At 38.5% G+C, this 18,891-nt stretch overlaps 1 protein-coding gene across 1 annotated transcript in view; it reads right to left on the reverse strand.

Moving 5' to 3' along the window:
* Positions 1-15,957, reverse strand: part of PRTFDC1 (phosphoribosyl transferase domain containing 1) — a 41,889-nt gene extending 25,932 nt beyond the window's left edge. Inside the window, exons 1-3 of the mRNA XM_084204977.1 lie at positions 15,912-15,957; positions 11,859-11,965; positions 9,653-9,836 (exon numbers count right to left, since the gene is read on the reverse strand). Of these exons, the coding sequence (XP_084061103.1) occupies positions 9,653-9,836; positions 11,859-11,965; positions 15,912-15,956 (336 nt within the window). The 5' untranslated portion in view covers position 15,957. The remainder of the gene's footprint in view (positions 1-9,652; positions 9,837-11,858; positions 11,966-15,911) is intronic.
* Between the last annotated feature and the right edge of the window lie 2,934 nt (positions 15,958-18,891).

The raw sequence follows: 18,891 nt of genomic DNA on the forward strand, positions 1-18,891 counted from the left end.
GCCACAGGCTGAGAAAACAGATAAATAGGTGTAAGCAAATTCACAGAAGATGAGTCTGATAAAAACCTCAAATGCTTAGTCCCTTCCAGCAATCTGGAGCTTAGTTTATCATTGATTCTCACAAATCAGTAGCACTCTTTTCCATACTACTGTGTTTACTCCCTTGGCTAATGACAACTTGGAAACTTTTGACAGCACACATATTCTTTGTGAATTTTCTTGCACAGTTGTTTTATAGTATGCCATCTTTATTTAAATATTTTAACTTCTGTCTATCAAATGAGGAGGGAAAAGAATTTTGTATCTGTCACACAGATCAGCACTGCAATTACAGAGGAGTTTCTGCTATTGCCATCATCCTTTAGAGTAACCCTTTTGGTCTATGCCTTACAGACCCACTGGGGTGTGACACTGCATGAACACTACACATGTTATGATCTGTTTTAAGAAAGCATTTAAGATGCCAGTAAAAGGGAGTCATCAAATTCCTTGAGAAAAATTAGAACCCTCTGGCTTCTTTTAATTAATTTCGCCCCATTTCAGATCTTAATATTAAAAACTCCCATATTAAATGGTACTGCTATCATCCAAGTAATGTGATATTTTTCCAATGCATAAACATGTCACAATCCTTTCAAACTCATCAGATCTTATTTTTACAACAGGATTAGTGACCATTAAGTTCTGGTCCTATCTTAACACACGATCCTATCTCCCTGTCACTGTAAAATCCATGAAGCAGGATGACATATAGTATTGCTGCAAATGCCATAACTTAGTATAGCTTGGTATATTTTTGGCAGAATATGAAACAAAACATTTTACTAAAACTTCAATATTTTAGGCTTTATAAGAAACCACTGCTTTACAACAAATACTGTATCCAGGGGATCTAATTCTTTGAAAATATGAACAGTTGGATGCCTCTAATAAAATCCCTTGATGCTTTGAATCTATTCTAAAAGTGGCCAGTTTCAAAAACATCTACACTCTTAAATGGCAAGATTTCAGGAACCTGGATTGCTTAAAATTACCAAAGATTTAAGCTCACAAAAAAAACCCCACTCATATAAAAAAACCTTAAGAAAAAGGAATTTCAGACCTTAAACTCCATTTATACATAGTAGCTGTACCATGTGCAATATACTGTAATCCAAGACATTTATTTCAAATTAGAAGACATTTTTCAAAAGAAAACACTACAGCTTGTAAGAAAAATGTAACCCTTGGGGGCACAAATTTCTCAAAAAACATTAGAAAATACCTCTATGGAGTTTATATTACATCTGAAATCCAAAAGAACACAGTACCAACCCACAATAGAGGATAAATGATTTTTTAAAAAATTTTAAACAAGAAGTCTATAGCTAAAAATCATATATCAGTATAAAGGAAGGTAATACTTAAGCTGGAAATGATAGATAAAAATGAAAAGTATCTTAAAAAGCATGTAGTTACTTGCTTTGATATGCTCCATAAAAGCTTTAAAATAATACTTTGATACTTCTGAAAAGTTGTAGGACAGTTCAGTATCACTCTGCCTTCACTGCCACATCTGCTCTAGTTCTGTCCCCATGGCAATCAGGCCACTTCCTACTCAGTTCTCTCTTGGCTGAGTAGTTTGGTTCCTCCAAATCTTTCATATGTGAGTCACCGACACACTTACTCATACTTTAAAAAAATCACTAAGATTTCAGATGGTGCTAACATATTCAAGTGATGTGTAGGTGTGTTATCTGATGCATACAGTTACAAAGATCATCCTCTATAAGTAAGTTTTACATTAGAGATAAACTGGATAAACTGACTGTATGATAGACTTACTATGTCCTTTCCTGAACTATGCTCACAAATTAACACCTGCTTGGATTAGAAGTAGCATCTCAAGCCCCTAAGCACAAAATAAAACTGTATGTTTTATTTTAAATAAAGGACTTTCTTTGAGCAAGAAATGAATTAAAGCTCTCATATCTCACAACTGACATCACAGAAGCTGTAGATGCCATTTAAGTGAAAGGAGAGCATTTGCCTCCAGACCTAAGAGGTTTCAAGACCCTGACTTTTAGGTTTACATTTTATTCCATATAGTATGACCTTCTTCAGTTTATCTTAGAACAATATGAAAACTAGCCTGGTACACAAAAATAACTAGAGTTGAAATATCCACACTCCTGATACCTTTGAGGAGCATCTCTCAGGTAAAGCAGTGAGTGAGTCTGAGGCTTGCACACATGGTAGTAAAGGTCCCTTGACTATGAGCAAATTCTTTTTCCAGCAAGAACTGTGCTGACTAAAGAATTTACTGCCCACAAGCTGTCCCCAGCTTCTTGTAAGTCTCCCTCTGGCAGGGGCTACTGAGAGGCATGAGTGCATCTGGGTCGCTAAGAACAAATCCAGCAAGCTCAAGTGGTCCAAATAGAAATTCTCTCATAAGTGGTGTTATCTGGGCTGAAACAGGTTAGAGACCTCAGGAGCATCTGAGCTGGCCAGTGTGACTGCCTGGAGGGCACTGCAGTCCCTGGGGAATGGAGACAGCCACTGCTCCAGCCAGTGCAGGTGCAATCAGAGAAGAGACCCCTCTCCAGGGCTTGTTTTCACAGCAAGCCGCTGTACCTGATGTACACATTAACCTGGCAGGAGAGTTTACTCTCCAAGTGCCTGAATTGTGCTGCTACTCTCATAACACCACCCACAATTTAACAAAAGAGACTGTCATTCTTCTCATTACATTTTTCTGAATTTCTTTTAAAATTTCATCGGCTAGCTGCAAGAATAAGCTTTTGGGATGACTTCCACTACAAACACATCTTCAGCTATTTCTCTGAAAAGTTTGAGTGTTGCTGAGGCTGATATTTTGCAGTAAGACACTGCTGTATGTTGATGTGGGTTTTGTTTCTTTCATGAAGAATATTCTATTTTTAAACAAGTCTTAACACTTGAAAAAAGAACATTTGGACACAGTTTGGAGAACTGTGAATAGTCATATCTCCAAACACTCAATTCACAAAAAATATGAACTGTTTCCACTGTTCATCACTTTCTTAACCATCTCAGGTCTTACTAAATTTCAGAAAATAACTGAAGTACAAGAGATACAGGGAGAGCACCAATGCCTGCTTAAGATTTGGGACTGTCTTTGGCTTGGGGCACTAAAAGACCTTTTACCTACTTGTTTTAGCAGGTCTGAACATCTCATGGAACTCAAAAAGATACTACTGCTTCAGAATGTAAATGCTATTTTATCCATTCATAGACAAAGAAGGTGCACAGAGATGAAACCCCTTTGGCAATTCAAAGAGCAGATTTCCCAAATCTCTCATCATTAGCTTGCCCATAAGACATCTCTCTGACAACACCATCTACAATCAACAGAATATATCTCTCAGAACAGCAACAACCTTGACACTGGTAGCTTCTGTGGACTAAACTATGTCATGTTCCTGATGCCCATTAGCATCTAAAACTATGTCATGCTGCAAAATTCTCTGTAGAGTTGCTCACTGCAGTGGTGACTGCAAAACATGCACCTGAAAAAGGTTAAGAGTATATTTTAGTTTTTTTATGTCTAGTACACACACAACCTCTCTCCAAATTAAATAAACCACTGACAGGAAGCTGACAGGAACACATTCTATCAGGTAGGCTCCAATTTGTAATTCTTCCATGGCTACTCAGCATCAATATGATGATGCAGTCATCAGCTAAACTGCGTACATGAAGCAAAATAAAGGGAACTCACAACCTGCCCAAAAGAAAACTTGTAAGTACAAAAACTAATATGAATTCTCTTTCATCTCAGCATGTATATTTTTCCCAGGAGATCATAAGTTGTGTTCTCCTGTGTGACACAGCAATGGAGATAAACAATCATTGTAACACCGGTGTAGAGTCTGGGTATAGACATGAATCACTAAATGCAAGCAAGACAGTTGTTTCTTCTGTGTTGTTAAATTAATAACAGCATTTTGATGCTACCTGCTTTTTCAGCGTCAGGATTTCAACATATTATTTTTAAATGCAAAGTTCATAGTGATCTTAAAAAAGCCAAGTTACATACAGTAAAATTATACTGAATAAGAATAGGTTATTATGAAAAGTAGGACTGTACATTTTATACCACTCTGATTATAGTCTGATGCTTCATTTTGTCGAGTCTTTTAGGAATTAAGTGCACTCATTTGGTGTATGAGAAGGAAAGGTGCATGGAAGAAAAAGAAATTCTTTTACTGCATTTACCAACCTTTCAACTTACTCATTATAAAATCCCTCTGTTTCTTCACTCCTACAGTAGAGAGATTTAGCAAAACTATTTACTGAGATGGCTTCATATAGCAAAAACATTCAGATTTCTACTAAACAATGCTTGTTTTGTTGCTTGTTTTCAGATTCTTGCAGCACTAATAGTCCTGTTTATGCCAAGACTAATAACCAACAATTGTAAATATGTTTCAAACAACTGGAGGCTGAAGAGGAAACAGATCCTATCAATGAATATGTTTGTGAACCGAATTCAATGTAACCATTGTACATGGATTACAATTCAGCAGTCACATTTTTACATTTTTTTATTAGTTATGTTCTGGAAACCACAAATAATGTACTCATTTGAAAGAATTACATGAATTGACCAAATCCTCTGAAAGTTTCCTCTGAAGTTCATTCATATTTGGAGCATCAAACACATCTCTGGGCAACATGTTCCAGTGCCTCACCAACTTCGTAACAAAAAAAAAAATTCTCCCTTCTATCTAGTCTAAACCTACTCTCTTTCAATTTAAAGGCATTTCTCCCATACAAGAGAGACTTGTAAACATCTCTCTTCACCTTTCTTGTAAGCCCCTTTCAGATACTGGCCATCTGCCCTAAGGTCTCCCCAAAGCCTTCTTTTCTCCAGGCTGAACAGCCCAATGGAATCAGCCTGTCTTCCTAGGAGAGGTGCTCCAGACCTGTGACCATGTATGTAGCCTCCTCCACAACCCCTCCAACAGATCCTTGTCTTTGCTGAACAGAGGATTCCAGAGCTGGATGCAGTGCTCCAGGTGGGGTCCCAAAGTTATTCAAAACAACAGAATTTGTTATAAAAATGTAATTTCAAAATAACAGAGATGGCTGCTCTTCTGCCACTTTAGTCCACACATATAACCAAACAAATCACAAAGACTTAAGGAAAAGTAACAATCTCATTCCTAGTTTACCTCTCCATGGTTTTCAGTGAAAAAAGGTTATGCCTCCAAGATTCCCTTGTCCTTCCCCAAGATGTGAGCTGTACCATCATATCTATTCTATAAAATATAGTAATTAAGTGAATTAGATAGATATCTGTGGATAACCATATGGGAATACTAAATATTTTACAAGAACAGGTAGCAATACATGTAGAAAGCACACTGGTCTGCCTAATAAAAGTGTGTGGTGTTTCTCCTCTCTTCCATCAGTCCCTACCACCAGTTTCAACAATGACTCTTACTATGATTCCTTCTCTTTTTAGCTTTCATCATCTATCCACTAAAGAAGTCTTAATTCACATTCATTTACCTTCTCTTCTGAGAGACTGCTGAGAACTTCTCAAGAAAGTCTGCATACTTCCTCTACTTCTAAATTTTTTCAATTCTATTTAAAAATTAAGGTTTAACTTAAAGGTCCCATTTGGCATAGCCATGGAACAGGATTAGGTGATACTACTGCATCTCCTGGTTGAGGATTAGACTTGCTAAACCAGAACATCCTCTTCTCTCTGAAGCTGTAATTCAACCTTTACCTTTTCAGCTTGTCCTAAATTGTCTCTCCCACACTTAACAAAGAGAAGCTCTAATTATTGTTTGTGAACAGTCTACTCTTCTGCTACACTTCTTATAGTGGGTGTTTTTAGTTAAACATATCCTATTCAGCCCTTCTCTTCATGACATCCACATCCTTCTATTTTTTTGTTCATTCTCTCTTTTGGTTCATCCTCAAACATTCTTTCTTGTCTAGTCCTATCATTTAATTCAGAACACACTAGTAAAGTATCTTAATAATTTCTCTGTTTTACTTCCCTCTGGATTCTTCCTAATCAGTTCTTTGATCTCCTGAAGTTATCAATATCACAAATGTATTCTGGAATTGCTGGGTCCACCATCTCTCCTGCTACATTCTCCTTAGATGACACTCCCCAACTCAACTTCTTCCACAACTACTTTTCATCTTTGACATCAACATACCATGCTTCTGAATATAATTTTGAATTCTCCTTCCAAACTGAAACCCTCACCCGTTTCCCACTTCAGAATTCCAATTCCCTGTGGAGGAGCAATCACTTGGGAAAAAAATCAGCATGGTAAAAATTGAGTCTAGTAAATTTTATTCATCTAGTTTTAAATTCAAAAATCTCTGCAGTCAAGTCCACTGTTCCTGACTTATATTAAAATCCAATATCTTAGAACCTAATATCTAAAAAGCTGCTAAATTCTGTCAGTTCTCATATCAGTGTTGCCAGAATACAGCGTTTTCCCCCAAAACCTGGCATGCATCTCTCTATATATTCATCATATTTCTCATGAGGACTATTGTAGTGCGTCTTGCTCTACCCACTATACTTCTTGCCTTGCTACTCTTGAATTCACTCAAAAATGTGTATGTTTTCTCTTCTCTGCCTCTTAAAACTCAGAGCTGCTGTTTTTCAGTCAGATTTCCATCTCGAAAATTGATTTGGTTTTCCTCTCCATCTACTTCCCGATTTTTATCCTTAACTCCACGTGATGCTTCCTATCTGTTTACTCCTGAAATCATATTTTCCAACTGTTATCTTGGTGGTTTCTTTTAATCTGCTCCTTGTAAAATACAGGAAAGTTTCTCACAAAAACGTAAAAATATTCAGACACATATGACAATATTTTGCAAACCAGATAAAACCATCCTGATTATGGCAGTACAAGTTGCCACTCATCTCATTAATATCCAGAAAATCTAAATGTACTATGCTTTTTTTTTTAATCAATTCATTTGCAGGAAGAAATCTTAAAAAGAAGATTCATGCCCAGCTTTCAGCTACTTAATATGAAAGCAAATCCTAACATATTAATTAAGTATAAATTCTGAAGTCTAAATTCTGTAACATCATGACAGGTTTGAAAAACAAAGAGCCATATAAAACTGGTCCTATTTGCAATCTCCTTTTCCTGTAATTGTGTCTGTATGCCAAACAGCAAAGTACAGCATTTCCACTGATACCTGGTAATTAAGGGGTACTTTCACTGGTGCCAAGATCTGACTCTGGGTCACAATTACAGCCCATTTTTGCTATCCTTTCTTGTTAAACCAAGAAATTCCACTTTGAATTACAGCCCCTAAAAATCAACTAACCTTTCAATATTGAAGCTGGAATGAGACAATACAAAAATCCCATGAGTTTGAGCTGAAATTAGTTGCTGGATTTAAACAGCTGGAGGGGGAAAGGGAGACATGTCTGAAGGAAGCATATTGAGAGCAGCAGGACTCCCTTCAGGAGAGAAAGAGAGAACAGTTAGTAAAAGGAATCAGGATAAATAATGTGAGAAGAACAGCGTCTGTAAAATGAAAAAGGGATAAAAAGAGAGGGCAATAATAAGTCTTACTAGAAAGTGGAACAGAAAACACAGAAGAGAACAAAGTGCATCTTGGTGATGCTCCAAGATTTTAAGTCGAGTCTTATCTCTAACGCTGTAATTGTTGCCTCTGATTAAAGTGTAAAACACTGAGAAAGACATGTTATTACAGAATGGAGATTTGGGAGTTTTGTGTAAGGCTGGGATAAAGAGTCAGTCAGACTAGGTACAGCGAGTTCCTTCAGTGATCTGAGCCCAGTTATGCTGACAAGGGGACATTCTCCAAAACCTGCAATTGCACAGGACACAACAGTAACTCAAGATGCAAAGGATACTGGTGCTTTAGCCAGCATTACGTTTATGCATATCTCATGGACTGCATCTACCAATATTAATGTAATTTCAAATTTCTACTGCAGTGTCCTTCAGCTTCTCAGACCAGACAGGTATCAAGCACTGATCCAAGCACTAAATCAAGGACAGCTTCATCCTCTAAATACATGACACCTGTTTGGAAGTACATACAAGAAAAAAGAATATATTTTCAAAAATGCAGATGGAGGCACTAGTTCTTGGGAAGGTGCTACCTTTCTGATACAGCATGAGGATAGGACCCAAAATATGCACAGCCACTAAATGCTAAGATTATCTAAGACTTAGTATCGGTAATTGCCCCTTTGCATAATAAAATTCTTAGTGATGTTTCAGCTTGATATAACATGCTTTTACATTATTTCCTAAGCTAAAGAGGTGAAAATTTACACACTTTTTCAGTACACATCTCCTGCTGCTCATTAGTTATGGGTTAGTATGGTTAATAGGATTTGACCCCAAGGAAAAAAATTTTAGAACTAGGATATCTTCATACTAGATAAGAGATAACTCTGTAGGAAAAGCATGTGCATTACCTACATGCCAGCTGCAAAACAAAACCCAATTTAAGTAATTCCTCTATTTGTTCAGCAGTGTTACTGAAGTGCTATTATAACTACGCAAAAAAAATTGAATAAAATTTCCATGTGCCATTATGTGAGATATTCTGTAACATTATAATTTATTAATTACTTCTGTAATGCTGCTGAATACCTAGAAAATATATTAATATTTCACATGTGCTTCATAGAACTAATTCTTGCAGCAGAAGTCCTAGGACCAAATCCTAACCAAATTGCTATAAAAGGTTCTCATTCATGTTTTTTTCCACATTGAAAAAAAGTCAGACCAGATCTGTGAAAGCTAGGAAAATTTTATAGTCACTGGGGTCAGAAGAAAATGCCAGCCAAAAAACTATGGAAAGGATATAGTGTTATTGTGGGAACTACTGGACATAACAAGTTGCATTTCTGCAAGACACCTTATTATCACTCTATTTATTTAGTGTACTTCCTCAGACACTTCTACAACAACTTACTTATAGAAATGCTGCCTCACTACGAAGCATACATTGCAAAATAGAATATAAATTTATAACTTCTACAATAAGAAATTGTAGTTAGAGATTCTAAAAAATGCTGGTCATCTCACTATCATATCCTCAGTAACACAGATGAATTATTATTGCATAATTTCCTCTGAAGATAACAGGAGGGCTTGATGATTACTTCAACACTGGATTTGATTGAATGGCTTGTTGCTTTTTCTTGTAGAACACTATCATCATCTGGTGGTATATTTTGCTGCTATAAACTGCATGCTGTAAACTGCATGCTATGAAGATGAAAGCATTTCATTTACTTAGCATTAAACATTTAGAAGAAGACATAGATTTACTACCTTGCAGTTATGCCAAACTATGTGGGGGTGGAAATTAACTTGACAGAACTGCTGAGGATTTTGAGAACAAGCAAATGCTGACATTTTACATGAATGAAATTTGAATACTTCTCTGTCCAGAAGTAAAAGACAGGATAAATAAAACAATATTCTCATTCATACTATCTACAGATTAAAAAAAAACCTCACAGGTTTTTCAAACAAAAATATTTTTCACATAGTTTTTCTTATAATTGGAGGTGGAGATCTCACATGCAAAAATCAACTGTTTATTATGCCATTCAACCAGAATCTACATAAATCAGTTGTTGACTTACGTGGTAACTTTTCAGTCTAACAAAATCAACTTTCATGGAGATGAACCTTTCTGAATTTCTGCTGAGATTTTTAATGTGCTCCACAAGATCAGCACAGAACTTGTAGCCACCTTTGAGGACACAGAGAACCACAATATCATTGTCTCCAATGTCTTGCATAATATCTTTTGCCAGTCGTTCTGTCCTGGGCAAAAAAAAAATAGAGATAAAATAACTTTAGCTGCAGATGCTCAAAGTTCACGGTATGCTTTACAAACACTATGCTGAGTACAAAGCTTGAGTGGCATTGCTTAAGAAGCCTGACTTCACTGAATCACAGAGTGATTTAGGTTGGAAAAGACCTTCAAGATCATCAAGCCCAACCCTTTGACTGATCACCACAATGTCAGCTAGATCATAACAGTAAATGCCATGTCCAGTCATTTCTTGAACACCTCCAGGAATGGTGACTCTACCACCTTCCAGGACAGTCCATTCCAATGCTTGACTGGGTTTGCATCCAGCTCTCACACGGCAGATCCAAACAGACAGAGTGATGGATGCAAGATGCAAAGCACTTGAATCTAATTTAACCTTAGATGCATAAATTTAAGTTAAACTAAATTTAACTAACCATTTAAGTTAACCTTAAATGCATAAATTCCCCAGCTATACAAACAGGATCTACACACCTCAGCATATTTTGGGCTCATAAATATCTCAGAGATTTGAGAGAAAAGAATGTGAACTAGCCTTCCATTTTACCTCACAGGAATTTTCACTATAAAATATACCTGTACAAACCCCTAACTTGTTATGTTAGTTACTGCACAAGAGCAACAAATTAAGTGAAAGATAGAGAAGAATATTTGAAACTTTCATGCTGATTGGCTTTGGAAGATGCTACCCTTACAGTTTTAATAAAAATATACATAAAAACTAGAAAGAAATAGAGAATCAGTGAAAAGCTTATAAAGAGTATATATTATCACTATTCTGTACAGCTCACTGCTTTATACAGCAGAAATGAAGAGTGCAAAGAGCTTCAGTGACTTATTCAAGGTCACACCCAGGCAAATAATCGAGCGAATGCTCCAGTGAGCCCAGAACTGTGGGGTTCCCAACCAAACCTATCCTCTCTGACAATTCTGCATGGCAAACACAATATGGCAGATGATTGGAAACAAAAGATACACCTTTCTCTGCCATGCAATGCTACATACATTCTCAATATAAAAAGAATAAATATTAATCTTAATAATAAATGTAAGTAATAAATATTAACTTTAAAGATAGCATTTCTAGACCCCCAATAGGGTACTGGGTCATTTCTAGATGTAATGAATATCAACAGAAAACTTAACAATGTTGTTTGATGTTTTGAGGAAAAACAGTTTAGTGCATTATATCCTGGAAACACACTGGAAAATTCTTTGATAGCTCTCTGAATTAGATCAGTAGTTTCAATGAGAATGGACTTGTCAACAGGATGCAATTTATTAAATAATCCTATCATTTAACTCCCATATTTTTTTACATTTTTCAGGTTTGGTTGGTTTTATTCTTTCTCTACCAACTATAATACAAAAATCAATTTGCCCCTACATAAGTAGATTGATTGAACTTCAATGAAACTTCTTCTCTGTGCATAGCGCAGAGAAGAATAAGCTCTAGACTGAAGATAAGTATAAGAAACAGCTGTTGGTTAATTTCCACATCTTTTATTTTTAATGCTGTAGTAAATTCCATGTAGCAATAATTAGTATATTTTGTTATATGAGAAATAGAAGATATTAGAAATATTAGATCATCTCACTTGATCTGAAACACATAATTCCTTTTAGTGTTGTAAGAATGAGGATCACTTACTTTACTGAAGATTAATAAAACAGTATTTTATCATCTTTTACCAAGTCTGAGAAGGGGGAAAACCTCTTACTAAGAAACATTTCTTTGATGAATTTTCATTTTTTATATTGTTCCTCAGATTGTTTGCAGGTGAAATTTCCAGGAATTCAAAAGACCACTTTGTATGTTAAAAGTATAGGAACTCCAGCACAGACAAAAATGTACTCATGTAAATTTCCAAATAAAAATATCCAAGTTTTAACTTATAATATTTTAGGACAAAGATCATATACACACTGTATATGGATGACAGCCTTTATGAAAAAGAATAATACTACTGACCAAACAATTTATTTAGTAACATTCAAGCTACACATACCTGTCAACAATAATGCCGTGAGGAATGAGCACATATTCCAGGTCACCATAGTAGTGCTGAGGATAAGTGAACAAATCCAGGCTGTATCCAGGCCAATTGTCTGAAATCTGAATATCAAACAGTACTGTCAAGAAAACTTCATGGTGTTTGACATTATCTAAGTGATACAGAATCAGCACTCCAGTACACTCTGTTGGATGAACTCCTCGTGTGTCGTACTTTCTTCCAGTTACAATTTACTATTTTGCTTTTCCCATTAATTATTTTGCATCTTCGTATAACTCAGAAATCAAATGCTACAGTTTTACACCCACGGAATGTGGGAAATGTCACCTGAAATTACAAACTACTAGACAGACAAAGGAAATATTAAATACTAAACTAGGGGCAAAAGTAAGTTTATAAGTATTTTCTAACTCAAAGTGCAAATATAAAATTGCCAGTAAGAAGGGATTTTCCAATGGAAGATTCAGATGGTGGAATTAAAAGTCATAAAATTCTATATTAAAATTGTACATTTCTAGTTTAGAATTACTTAAATGATAAATAAATTGATAAGTATTCTACAGATGAAACAGCACATACAGAGAATAATTTATGTGGTTCATGGATGATATCTGTACAAATCAGTGAAAAACTGTACTTCTTGCCAAAGGCAAGGTTCTTAATTTAGATGTCATCAAAGATAAGTGATTACAAAATGTTTGCATCTCACCTCACTATGAAACTGGTCTGTAATTCCATATATTTACAGAAAAATATTTTACAGACTTAATATACATTGGTTTTTTAAGTATCAGAATACAGAGATTAGATCTCACAACATACAATGGTGGTAGAGACTAAGAGGGTCAAAAATTAGCCAACGATTGAAGGCTTCAAAAAGCTATGAAATGCAGAGTCTCCATCACAAAAACTAAACTAACTCCAAAACAAACATTTTCCCTATTCCTTATGAATGACAAGACCTGCAGGTTCACCAGGTACCTTGAAATCTTTAGAAAGCTTTGCTTCAATACTGGTTCAAGATAAAAAGCAACACCTAATAGGTTTTCCCTACAATCATATTCCCCAAGTCACACATTGTCTTTCTTGGCTACAGAAATCTTGCATACAAGCAGAAATGGTGACAAACTTGCCATTGTGCAGTGCATGTCTGTAGCGGACACTGAGATGGCTAAGGCCCCGTGGAGGATGCAAGCTTGAGATAAGCATTTGCTGAGTCAGTATATACATTTTGGTAGAAGAGCTGCCATCGGAACTCTTCGCGAAGGGTTCCGACGGCAGCTCTTCTCCCCAGAATGGGCCAGGGTGGCTGCTTATATAGGGTTAGGGGGGATTGAAAGCTGACCAATTGTAAGGGTTAGAGAAAACCAGCCTATAGGGTCACAGAGATAAGCTAGGCCAGAAGACCTAAGTGAGGACTCCAGGCTTAGCTATACTGATTCAGCAAATGCTTATTTCAAGCTTACATCCTCCACAGGGCCTTAGCCATCTCAGTGTCCACTACACATGTCTTAATAGCATTTTTGCTACAGACAGTCTTTAAAGGACCATCACTGAAACCTCTGCTTACTATTTTATTGTAGAGCAATAAATGGTTTCTCACAATTTTGGCTAAGATAACATATTTGATGTCAAGCTGTTCCTCCACATCCCCTCTTTTTTAACTCAGACACAGCCCTGCCTCACGCTGTACTGAAACACTGTCCTGCCTTGTGGATTTTGCGTGGCTTGGGGGCTTTTTTTGCATATTTATTGACAGCTACAGGCACCTTGACTGGCATGTTTTCTTAACTCTACCCAAAAATTTCTGCATCAAAAAAGTTACTTGTTGGCAACTGCTACTGAATATTTGCCACGAAGGGCATAACTGGGAGATAACTGGAATCAATGAAAGCTTTCCCCCTGCCTTACACAAGCCTTGAAACTACACAAAAGAAAAAAAGTTATTTAGTTGTGTTCCTCATTTCCATAGAAACAGGAGATTATAAATATCCTCCTTGGCAAGGTTTTTAATTGGAGCAAATCTTGTCCCAGAAACACTGCTGCAGTAGGCCTGCAAAGACTTTTCCCATCTACTTTTTCACATGGGGGGGCTGAAACTTTTTAAACATTTTTTAGCAATGAACGGTCTATTCAAAAGCATTTTCATGCAAACTGAAACAATTTCATTAAGTGTTACAAACAACCACTAGCAAACCACCCTGTCAGTGCTGCTTACTTCTGCATTCTTGTCAAATTGCCTGGTTTCAGTGTGATGCAGATGAAATTAAATGGATAGAAGCTGCTTTAGAATTCATACAAACCAACAACTTTTACTTAGATTACAGTAAGTCCTTTATAAAACAGGATCAGGATAAAGTTTTGATTCTCCCATTTATCCTTCTGGTTCTCTAGAATAGCAGAACATAAACACTGTAACACTACAACAATATTGAAGTTCTAGTTTACAAGTGCTTGCTGGCATTTGACAAATAAGATGAAATTCACGTGTACTTTCAGATTAATTATTTGTCTGATACAATAAGCCTATTTCATATTCTTCTTTCTTTTAAACAGGCACTTCTCAACAAGTCTAAGAAATTCTCATTTATCCTAAAGCTATTCACAGCATTATGCTATAAGACAAATTTCAAGTAACTGTAAATTCTTATGACTATTCTGTTTGAGAATTTAAAAGGCCCTTAAAAATATTAAGGAAAAAATTCATATTGTTTCAGAAGGAAAACAGTGTTCAACTGGATAAGTAAATATTTATTTTAAATACATTGGCATACTTGTGAGTAAAAAAATTCCTACAGTGAAAGAAAGACCTACTTTTAAAGTTCAGGCTTTGCATGTTTGAATAGCCCAGCAGATATTCTTCAGTAAGCCTTTAAAAAGTTGATGTGAATGGATACAAAAAGGAATACAAATACATGGCAACATCCAAAAGTGTTCCCCTGAGGCCTAAGAGACAAGCTGAAGACATGCAATTGCAACACCTTCAGAATGATGTTGCTCGTTTTCTCATCTGGCAAAGTGAGCAGAGGTGAGGTCTGAGCTCAGTCCTCAGCTCCAAGCAGCATGAAGCAAAGTCCAGCTTTTGTAACTTCAAAAATGCTGCACTGGACTTGGGGAGTTGAGCAGAAAAAATTAAACCAGTGCAGCAGATCATGGTCAGGCACATGCATGTCCTTCTTTGCAATAACCTCCTGTTGCTTGATGATGTGCACAGACCCACTTAAGGAATGTCATTTATTATACAGGTGTCAGGAGACGTGGTTGATGTGTGGTGTTTTCAGACAGAGCTCGAACACACGGGACAGGTCCTTCAGAAGGGGGAGGCAGGGGATGTTGCAGTGGACAGTGTGACCACTGCCGACACAGAGGGCCCTGGACCATGATCTGAGCAGCTGACCCGTGAACTTTCTGTTAAAATCCTAATGCCACATTAAAATATGAACATACCTAAGGTGGTGGCAGTGATGACATTTGCTTCACAGGAGAATCTGGGGTGTCTATCAGAACAAGGATCACATTCATTCATTTTTGCGCCATTTATCCATCCCTACAGGCACTGCAAACGCACTGCCAAGGCTCGGGCTGTTTCCCACCCCAGCAGAACACGGGCAGCCCAACCCTCTTTCACGGCGCCCGCAGATTCCCAGGGGCCTGCCAGAGTGCCGGTGGGAGAAAGACACCTCGGGATGCCTGAGGATCCTCATCCCCCGTACTCAAGGAGCCTAGGGAAGCACAGCCACGGCCACAGCTCGGCGCGATACCGGACCGTGTTTTCACGGCGGAAGCCAAAGGCGCGGATCAGCCCAACACGCCCGTCCCCCTCCGGCAGCCGCAGCGGGGCCGGGGCCGGCGGGCGTGGCGGGACCGGCTCAGGGTGAGGGGACGCGGCCCAAGCGCCGGCCGGGGGGCCCGGAGGAAGCGGGGGAAGGGAAGGGCGCGGGGGTTCACCACAAAGCGCCGGGGAGCTTCGGGAAAAGGGACCGGGGACCGGGGAGGCACCGCGGCCGGCGAGGGGCCGGGCCGGGCCGTGCCGCGCTCCGCATTTACCACAACGCCGCGGCCTCCAGCGCTGCTCCCGCCCTGCCCGGCCATGTTCCTGCGCGCGCCCGCCCGCCCGGGGGGCTGCGGCGGGGCGGGGCCGCGGCGGGGCCAGCGCGGCTGCGGCGCTGCGGGCTGCGGGATGCGGGGTGCGGGATGGACGGTGCGGGGTGTAGGATGGACCGTGAGGGGGGCAGAGTGCGGGGTGTGGGATGTAGGATGCGGGATGCAGGATGGATGGTGCGGGATGCAGGGTGCGGGTGCGGGGTGTAGGATGGACCGTGAGAGGGGCAGAGTGCGGGGTGTGGGATGTAGGATGAGGGATGCAGGATGGACGGTGCGGGATGCAGGGTGCGACAGACAGGATGGGCGGTGCGGGGAGCAGGATGCAGGATTAGTGGTGCGGGATGCAGGATAGGCAGTGCGGAATCCAGGACAGACGGTGCGGGATGCAGGGTGCGAGAGACAGGATGGGCGGTGCGGGAAGGGCAGTGCGGGATGCGGGATGGGCAGTGCGGGATGGAAGCTGTGCAGGTATAGGTACAGTCGGAATGATTGAAAGGCTTGGGCAGGGCTGGCCAAGGGGCCTGGCCTGGGTTAATGGGTAATATTAAGGTGGTGTAGTTTAAACTGCCGTTTTAACTGGATTTTCTTATACTCCAGGGAAGAAAAAATGAAATTCCCAACAGTTCAGCAATCATACTTTGCATCCTCACTGTCTTCTGGCGTTGCTGCTCCTTCCCATCACTGTGCACATGCAGGCCAGGCTGTGTCTTCCTATTGCCCCCAGGCCATGCCCATGTTGCCCATGCTCTCTGTGCAGTTGGAGATAAACAGATCAGGCACCAGGAACAGTGCAGCTCTCTGCCACTCCATTCCAATTCTGTTAAAATTATTATTGATATTTTGCTTTCACTGCCTCACAGATCAGAAGGAGCTTGGTTTTTTCTTGGCTTACTCTGATCATTGCCCACCTTTACTTTCCCATATAAGAAGTTCAAATTTGGACTTGCTCCATCCTTTTTGTATCCTGTCTTTTGTGGAAAATGGTAGCAAGCCTCTCTGCCCACTGTGGATAAAAACAGAGCTTTTCACTTTCTTAAAATTGAAAGTTGGTTATAATTTCTAATATCAACCTGTCAAATACACAGCTGGTAGAATTCTGCCATTCCTATACTAGAAAATATTAAAGGAAGAGAAAGTTGTTTTTAGGGGAGACCTAGGCATAGTGAAATAGAACTCTGAGTGCTACCTGAGGGCTCTCACCAACCAAGTATGAAACATTTCAGGTTGGAACTCTGCTATTCTAGAATGTGGTCCTTGTGACTTCTGGTCACAACAGATGGATCCAGGGAGCAGTTATGGGTATTCTACACAGGGAGTTTGGTCTCTAATGTGGACTAGTTTTCAGGTGCATCCTGTTAATGCACTTACATTAGAACTGATAGGACAATTCTTAGGAATATGGTGTGAAGAATGCTTCTATAAATCACTAATTAAAATCTGGTGAAGTACTAGAGCAGTTGAAGATTATCTTGTGATAAATGCTTTATTTCTTATATGAAGCCAGGGGTTTTTGATGAATTAAAGAACTATTCTTTAAAGAACTATTGCTACAACAGACAGACAGCATGTCTGAAAGAACAAAAGACAAGGTTTACAAAGTGTCAGAAGTCCACTCCAGAATATATCTGCCTCAAAGTGGTGCCTGTATATCAGGACTCAAGTGTACTGAGAAAAAATAGTTCCTGTTCACAGTGCTGTAAAATAATAAGTAGTGAATCTGATAAACAGCATATGCAGACTTGTACAAACCTACATAAATCAAATAAAAATTTTCATAATGGACAAAATCCCTAAGTAGATTTGCATTTCCATTCCATGTCAACATTTCATACAGCTATTGAGAAAGAAAGTTTAATGTTTCATCTGATCTTTGGGTTAAATGCTCCTGATACATATCCACACTTTTCAGGATTTGAAGACTCTTCATGTCTGGAAGATTGCCTCCTAAAGCCCATATTTGCCCTAAAGCTAGCACAGTCAGAATCAGTTACCACCAAGTTGCCAATGAAGCTGCTGTTGCATTTATGTCACAGTGCTGAACCCTGTGGATCTGAAGCTATTTAGATTACAGCTGGAAACTCAAATCAATTCTGCCACTGCTATATGAGGACTGTTTTCTTCTACCTTTCAGACTATTTGGGTTACTATTATCAGAGCTTTCTGTATTTTTTAAGCATATTCTTTATCAGACTACTGCAATGTGAGGGATTGTTCTGACTAACTACAGGCAGAGGATTAATGCTTTGAAAAGAATTAACATGAGCAGGACACTAAAAAATAAATTCCTCCAGCATTGTGCTGGAAAACTTAAGCAGGAGACGTTTGTTCTTCCCATCAAGATTGAGTGACTGTGTCTGTCTTTGTTTTGATGTTCTTATCTTCCAGCAATTTTACAGGGCTCGCTTAAGAAGTGTAATGAAGTGTCATGTCTTGCTAATAACGATAAATATGAGTAAGGAAATTAAAACCTAGATAAATTTAGCTGGGGTACACTTCAATAGTACTGTCAGCAGCCACATGCCCAACCCACAAAGCTGTTCTTCTCCATGGAAGATTTTTTCATTGGCACAAAAGGTAATACATTTTGTTTAGTTTTGTTGCAAATAACACAAATTCATAGTTCTGTGAACTCACAGAATTAGTAGAAACCAGAATTAATGAGGTTCATGAAGCTGCTAAGGATTTTGTTATGGAGGAATGAATATTTACTGAATGTTTACTTTTACAATATGAACTGGTATAGAATGAATGAATTTACAGTAGACTTTCAAAACTTATTTTATTTAGGGCCAAAATATGATTAGTAAGTATTATATATTTGGGGCTTCACTATGAAAAAGCCTGTAAACATTCTGAAGAATGTCTTACTGTCTTTGTTTAGCTGTTTATTTATGAACTAAAAATAGGAGGAAAAGAATAAACA

This window comes from Fringilla coelebs (genome assembly GCF_963513975.1).
Source record: "Fringilla coelebs genome assembly, chromosome: 1".
Lineage (NCBI taxonomy): Eukaryota > Metazoa > Chordata > Aves > Passeriformes > Fringillidae > Fringilla > Fringilla coelebs.